At 47.0% G+C, this 7,410-nt stretch overlaps 1 protein-coding gene across 1 annotated transcript in view; it reads right to left on the bottom strand.

Annotated features, from left to right (window-relative positions):
• Positions 1–2,326: 2,326 nt before the first annotated feature.
• The window catches only part of PRSS53 (protease, serine 53), a 21,811-nt gene continuing 16,727 nt past the window's right edge, over positions 2,327–7,410 (bottom strand). The window contains exon 16 of the mRNA XM_018572964.1: positions 2,327–2,573. Coding sequence (XP_018428466.1) covers positions 2,327–2,573 — 247 coding nt within the window. The remainder of the gene's footprint in view (positions 2,574–7,410) is intronic.

Here is a 7,410-nt window from a genome sequence, read left to right as displayed (position 1 = left end):
CCACCCAACCCATGGTGAGATCCATCTGTCCTGATATGTCAGCTTTGAGTGAACTGACCCTGAAGGCAACCCAATGCCAGCATAAGTCTTACTCCTGAGTGTTGTTCTAGGCAGAAATAATAGGGAAATGTCAACTTTATGCTGGTTTTCATTTTCCAGGGAAGTCACCGTGTCATGCTCACCGAGGTGCTTTTGTTTGCTCGTTGAGTTAATTTTTTCCGTTCTTAAGTTTCATGTCAACAAACAGGACTCGTAAATCTACCTCATCGCCTGTTCTTGCGACACTGTCAACTAAACCGTTCCAAATTCCAGGCTGGCTTCCTGGTGGCGGCCATTCCTCGCCTCGGCCACAAGGTGGCACCCCAGCCCTGCCACTGGAAGGAGACAACGACTTCTTCTAAGGCAGGCATGTCCAAACTGCGGCCCTCCAGCTGTGGTGGAACTACGAATCCCATGAAGCATCTCTCTCCGGGAGTCATGTCTGTGGCTGTGACAATCTTGCAAAGCCTCATGGGATTCGTAGTTCCACCACAGCTGGAGGGCCGCAGTTTGGACATTCCTGTTCTAAGGAAACTTGCACTGAGGAACCATGGACTCCACCAATCCCGGCCACTGTTATTTTCAGTATTGGTGGACTCCATAGTTCCAGCGCCTCCATAATCCAGTGGCTTCAATACCTTAAGGCACCGACCCGAACCAAGCTCAATATTCACGAGTCATGACTTTTGCTCTGACTTCACTTGGTGCATGCTGGTTCTAGGTCAGTGACTCAGATATAGAAGGCAGATACAGCCAGGGCACTGCTATAATATCCTTTGTGACTTTTTATAAACAGACCCCCATTGTTTGCTGGGGAACAAAACACCCAAATGTGTCTGGATGACTCAGTCTTGTCTGACTTTCAACTCCTACGAGGTCACCCTCCGCTATGACATCATCAGTGGCTCGCCATGACGTAATCTCACTTTTGAGATGCCGAGTTGTCAGTAGAAGTGACTCACCCTGAACGTCTCTTTGGGGGTTTTTGTCTCTATAACGGTGAACGGACGATTTCCAGCACTCACCAAGGGCCCCAGCTAACAGGGGCCCTAAATAAAACCTAGAAAATTGTAAAATCTGCGCTTGTGGGTAGGTACAGTATAAAAGCTGCTGCGATATGGACCCTAGGGTCACCCTAAATAAAACCTGCCTCTCGCATTGTCATAGTTCATTGATGGATCTGCTGGGCTCCTGTGATGAGTGCTTCCTCTATGATGCCATCTGCGTGTGAATTCATAAGAAATGCAATCAGATTCCAGGAAGTCACATCATGGAAATCTGGTGTCACGGTGAGGCAATAACTCAACACGGGAGACAAGCATGACCATGGCCCCTGGCTGAGCACCAAGAAGGGCGCAGCGCTGAGTGCCTGCCGTTAGATTACATATAAGTCATGTCTCAGGTGGCCTAGGTGCATCTAAACCCAAAATGTTTCTAGTTATGGATAGAGTAGGGAAAGGTAAGATCCCTGTTAATAGGTGGGAGGAGCTCCTGAAATCTGTGGTAGATAGTTGGTTCAACCTCATCTGGAGTACGCGGTCCAGTTCTGGTCACCAGTAGTAAGAAAAGATGTCCTTGAGTTGGAAAAAGTCCAGCGGAGGGCAACCAAACTAATTAGGGGTATGGAGGACCAGAGCTACGAGACGAGGCTACTAAATGTAAACATGTTCACATTAGAGGTGAGGAGATTGAGGGGGGATATGATTTCCATGTACAAAATGTTTAATGGTGGCAGCAACATTAGCGATAAACTGTTTAAAATTAACTCCGTTACAAAAACTAGAGGCCACCACCTAAAATTGGTGGAAAAAAAATTCCAGCACAAGGGGCGAAGGGGGTTCTTCACAGTAAGATCAGTTAGGGTCTGGAACTCACTGCCACAGGCGGTGATTTCAGCAAATAATGTGGAATTGTTCAAGAAACTTTTGGACGATTTCTTAAGGGACCGTAATATACAGGGGTACGGGTACTCCTAGAATGAGATCCTAATAGGTTGGACTTGATGGACTAATGTCTTTATTCAACCTCAAATACTATGTATAGTCTGTGGAGGTAAGTAGGCAGCTTTCTGAGCCTGAGGACCCTTTTAGGGCGATCCGTCTTCAGATATGGAAATAAAAAAGCACTCCAACTGGTTTATTTGTGAGCAACAGGATATGGCAACATGTTTCCGGGTTTACAAGGATCCCCCTTCTTCAATTCTGAGGATTGAGATCTGGACTGGGCTGGAAGGTCAAAGGAAAAGGTCATCTCCAACCCGGAGGGATCTCTGCTCCTTGCCTGGAGATCAGGGGGTGAGGGTGGTCAGGAAGAGCTGGTGGAAGGTTCTGCTCTTCCCCGTCTCTCTCTGTGTGCTGTGACCAAAGTCTCTTCTGGGCCGGAGATTACCTCCTCTGATCCTCCGGGCCAGTCCAGATCTCAATCCTCCGGGTTTTGTTGCGCGCCCCGAAGAAGAAGACTTGAAAGAACGTTTGCTGACCTTCTCCCCCCCCGAAACACGTTCACATATCTCATTGATGACAAACAAGCTGATTCTGGACCAATAACAGAGAGTTTCCTCTTTTATCCTCCAACATGTTTCACTGTCTGTGTTCCTGAGGAGACCCCCCGCCGTGTCATTGATGTGAACTCCAGAACAAGGGGTGAGGGGAATCTTCCAATAGGGACGCCAGTTCTGGTGACGAGCAATGGAGGAGTTCCCCTCACTTTGGAGAGGTCTTCCTTCATTTCCTGTTGTGTCTCCTGGACAGGATGTGAAGGGAAGACACAGGGGTAAGAACATTCCATACCTGACCCCCCCCAAAAAAAGTCTAATTAGTTACAATTGAACTTGTTTAATCTCTTTCATTCATATGATGTGATCAGGAGACAGGTTCTCTTTTTCTGGTCCCCCCTGCTGGGTGGTGTTGGGGACTCTGATACACTGACATTGTCTCTCAGTCATTCCCGGGTGAGGATCTCCTCGTCCTCCCTTCCCAGGTCTTTGTCCATCCCGGTACCTTCCCTCACTGCAATCCTTCTAGTCATCCGGCTGGACTGTGATTGGTCAGACGTTGGGGGGGAAGGAACACCAATCAGATCCTTTTATTTTGGTTACATCGAAACAATTTATCAATGTGTTTTATTTGTATCCTGTTACACACATGTAATGTTCCTCTATGACCGCGTGTTGTCACCTTGTATTGTGTTGTTACATTGTATTGTGTTGTCACATTGTATTGTGTTGTCACATTGTATTGTGTTGTTACATTGTATTGTATTGTGTTGTTACATTGTATTGTTATATATATATCAGCTTGTGAACAATAACAGGAACCTTCCAGGTGACAAGGAGCAGATCTTCCATTGCAGGAGTAAAGTGAATGTCCGTCTCTGGAGAGGGGAAGGGGGAGAGCCCCTGTTGGGTTTTTATTGCTATCCAGGACTCCGTTAGGGAGACTTTCCCAAGCTTCCTGTCCTGGGTGACAACAGGCTCACCAGACAGGACGTGAGAGGAACTCTCCAACAGCAACAGAGAGTTCTTTTTATTTAAGTACAGGAAGCTAGAACCACTGCAGATTTTTATTGCTGTCTGCGTCCTGTTACAGATTTTCCCTCACTTCCTGTCCTGGGTGACAACAGTCTCCTCTGAGAGGAACTCTCCAACAGCAACATATATATATATATAGATATTAAAGTAGGGTAGGGGAAGACTAAAATCCCTTTCAGATTTCTAGTTCTGTCTGTGCCCCATTACCGATTTTCCCTCACTTCCTGTCCTGGGTGACAACAGGCTCACCAGACAGGAAGTGAGAGGAACTCTCCAAGAGCAACACATATTTCTTTCTTTTTTAAAGTAGAGTACAGAAAGCTAGAACCACTGCAGATTTTTATTTCTGTCCGCATCCTGTTACAGATATTTCCCTCACTTCCTGTACTGTGTGACAACAGTTTGACCAGGCAGGAAGTGAGAGGAACTCTCCAACAGCAGCACAGATATATATATATAGATATTTAAGTAGGGTAGGGGAAGGCTAGAATCCGTATCAGATTCTTAGTTCTGCCTGTGCCCCATTACAGATTTTCCTTTACTTCCAATTGCAATCCACGATCCCGGTAGAGAGACTTTCCCATGCTTCCTGTCCTGTGTGACAACAGCCTCACCAGACAGGAAGTGAGAGGAACTCTCCAACAGCAACACAGACAGATTTATCTTTTTAAGTATAGTAGAGGAAGATAGAACCACTGCAGATTTTTATTTCTGCCTGTGTCCCTGGTACGGATTTTCCCTCACTTCCTGTCCTGGGTGACAACGGTGTCACCAGACAGGAAGTGAGAGCAACTCTTCGACACAGACAGAAATATATGTATAAGTAGGATAGTGGAAGGTTAGAATCCCTATATAGACTTCTAGTTCTCTCTCTATGTCCCTGTTGCAGATTTCCCTTCTGTGGGTGAAACCGTTGCCACCAAGACAGGAAGTGAGGGGAATTCTCTCTAATGGTGTCCCTGTCAGCAGTACAAACCCCACAGGGGTTCCAATCCTTCCCCCACTCTATCCAAACCTAGAACAAAGAATGGAGGTCATTCATGGGGTAGTGAAGAAAGATCCAAGGTGACGATGGCGGCTCCCCCTATTCTGACCCCGCGGGTTCACTTTAAGCACTTTATATCGGCCAATCAGAGAAGTCGGTCCTAGGAGGGGCGGGGTGATGGGGGGTTCCTATCGAGCAATTCAGGGATCAATTGTTATTTATTTATTGGTTTTATATGTTATTATTATTATTATTATTATTGTGTCACCAGCAGAGGAAGTCAGCGGCGCTTTATATTCTGCAGAGCATTCCTCCCGGCTGCATGGAGTCAGCAGCTCCGGACACTGGGGGGGGGGCTGCAGAGAGTTATTCCGCCTGTCACACCCGGGGGGCGGATGTGCTAATACATTGCATAAGTGACCACACACACAGGGAGGTTCTCAGATCCATGTGACCTACCAATAGCAGCGCAGTGTGAGGGTCACGTGATCTGCATACAGAAGCCGCTGCTGGTCCCCGTGTTCCTCGGGCAGGTGACAGGTCCTCTTTAGTACAGGGATATTATTGATACATTGTTGCGTTTTGTATTTGGGATTTTTGTATATTTATAATATTTATACAAATAAAAGATATTTTTGGTTACAGATTCGTTCAGTTTGAGATTCATTGCGAGAAGGAAACCACAAAATAAGATTATTTCCAGCGTATTTAAAGGGGAACACCGCCCCCAAAAAATGAATAATCAGCCCATTGAAATAACAAACTCAGTGATTTCTGCAACGTTCACCTTCCATGCAGAGATTTACTTTTTTCTGCCACTAGAGGTCCTCTGTCTGCTGATGGCATGGAGTCAGCAGCTCCGGACACTGGGGGGGGGGGCTGCAGAGAGTTATTCCGCCTGTCACACCCGGGGGGCGGATGTGCTAATACATTGCATAAGTGACCACACACACAGGGAGGTTCTCAGATCCATGTGACCTACCAATAGCAGCGCAGTGTGAGGGTCACGTGATCTGCATACAGAAGCCGCTGCTGGTCCCCGTGTTCCTCGGGCAGGTGACAGGTCCTCTTTAGTACAGGGATATTATTGATACATTGTTGCGTTTTGTATTTGGGATTTTTGTATATTTATAATATTTATACAAATAAAAGATATTTTTGGTTACAGATTCGTTCAGTTTGAGATTCATTGCGAGAAGGAAACCACAAAATAAGATTATTTCCAGCGTATTTAAAGGGGAACACCGCCCCCAAAAAATGAATAATCAGCCCATTGAAATAACAAACTCAGTGATTTCTGCAACGTTCACCTTCCATGCAGAGATTTACTTTTTTCTGCCACTAGAGGTCCTCTGTCTGCTGACCAGCATCATTCAACCCACTTCCTCTGAGCCCATGTCATCCCAGCATGTGACAGGACAGTGAAAGGAGAATCAGAACATCTTTCTGTCACTCTGCTCTCTCCTCCTATCAGCAGGAACTGATCGGCTTCTTGTGCTACTTCTTCCTGCCCTTTTCTGAGCTCTGCTGTACAGGGACTGCAAAAGGCTGATACCGGGTACTTACATGTATTAATGATTACACAGCTGCATTCATTTGTGTCTTTTTTTATCTGCCCGGAGTCAGCTTTACAGACAGACCTTTTATTTTTAGTTGGTGAGGGGTTAGACCCTCTGTCAGGTTTATATACCCCCCCTCTCTATTTGTCCTGGGGGTAAGTGATGAGAAATCTAAAATTGTATTGATGTCATCAGAACAGAATGGTGGGGGAGGGGAGGTATATTACTTGGGGACACCTTTCCTAGTGACAACTAAGAGGGGATTTCCTCTCACTTAGGAGAGAGATTTTCCTTTTTCCTGGTGGGTCTCCAGGGCAGGAAGTGAAGGAAAATCTCCCCAAAGGACACAGACAGCCAAAACCAAGAGTTCCATATGGCTTTGTTTATAAACAAAGTCATGTGACCCCCCTCAATGTCAATAATAAAGCGGGGACTGTGCGTCACTAAAACTAAAACAATTGTTATTATTACATCCTTAAAGAGTCCCAAAACCACCAAAAGGGGAACCGCTCTGTGCCGCCGGTGCTCGGGGGTCTTGCCAGTGGTGTCCGGCGGCGGGGTGACACCCGGTGCGGGTATCGGGTCACACCCCGCAGTGACGTAATTGCGTGATGTCACGTGCTGTAAGCGCTGTTACCTGCTGGCGGCCATCTTGGTGTTGGACGCCGGCAGAGAGAGGAGGGGATGATCACGTCTACACTTCCAGTCTATGGGAACCAAAGCATACCTCATCCTGCCGGGTCCCCTCCTCTCTCATGCAGCTGTTGGGGGTGACCCCAAAATGACTGTCACCCCTCCAATGGTGTCCCCCGGGTGCGGGCCGCACCCCTCGCCCCCCCCTTGTTACGCCACTGGAAACACATAGTGTATATAGGAGCTGGTAGACTTGCTACAGGACTTACATTTTTGTATATCCAGCTCTAAGATTTGCACAGCCTTGCCACACAGTGCTGCCCTACTTGAGACCTGATTCTTCTCTGCTGTATTTAAAGAAGAACTCCAAGAATTAGCAAAGTTACAGTCATTCTTGCAGTGGGGCTACCCCTGCACTGCAAAGGTTAACTGTTCGTATTTCTCTAGGGGCCGGAATACAGAAGATATGCTCACATAATCCTCGATCAGCACTTACCTCTCTTCCCCTCTGCCCCTACTGTGGTATGGCCCTCAGAGTCCTCACGTCTAATGCAGGTGAATGGTCCTTCATTAGACATGATGATGTCAAGGGTCCTTAGACCCCTGGAGCCCAGGGGAGAGTAGGCTGCCGGGAACATTCTAGCAGCAAAGTGGGATCAAGGATC

Source organism: Nanorana parkeri, unplaced genomic scaffold (genome assembly GCF_000935625.1).
Source record: "Nanorana parkeri isolate BGI_ZX_2015 unplaced genomic scaffold, ASM93562v1 scaffold2188, whole genome shotgun sequence".
Classification (NCBI taxonomy): Eukaryota; Metazoa; Chordata; class Amphibia; order Anura; family Dicroglossidae; genus Nanorana; species Nanorana parkeri.
The sequence above is the reverse complement of the archived record's forward strand: the minus strand, read 5'-3'. Positions and strand labels throughout refer to the sequence as shown.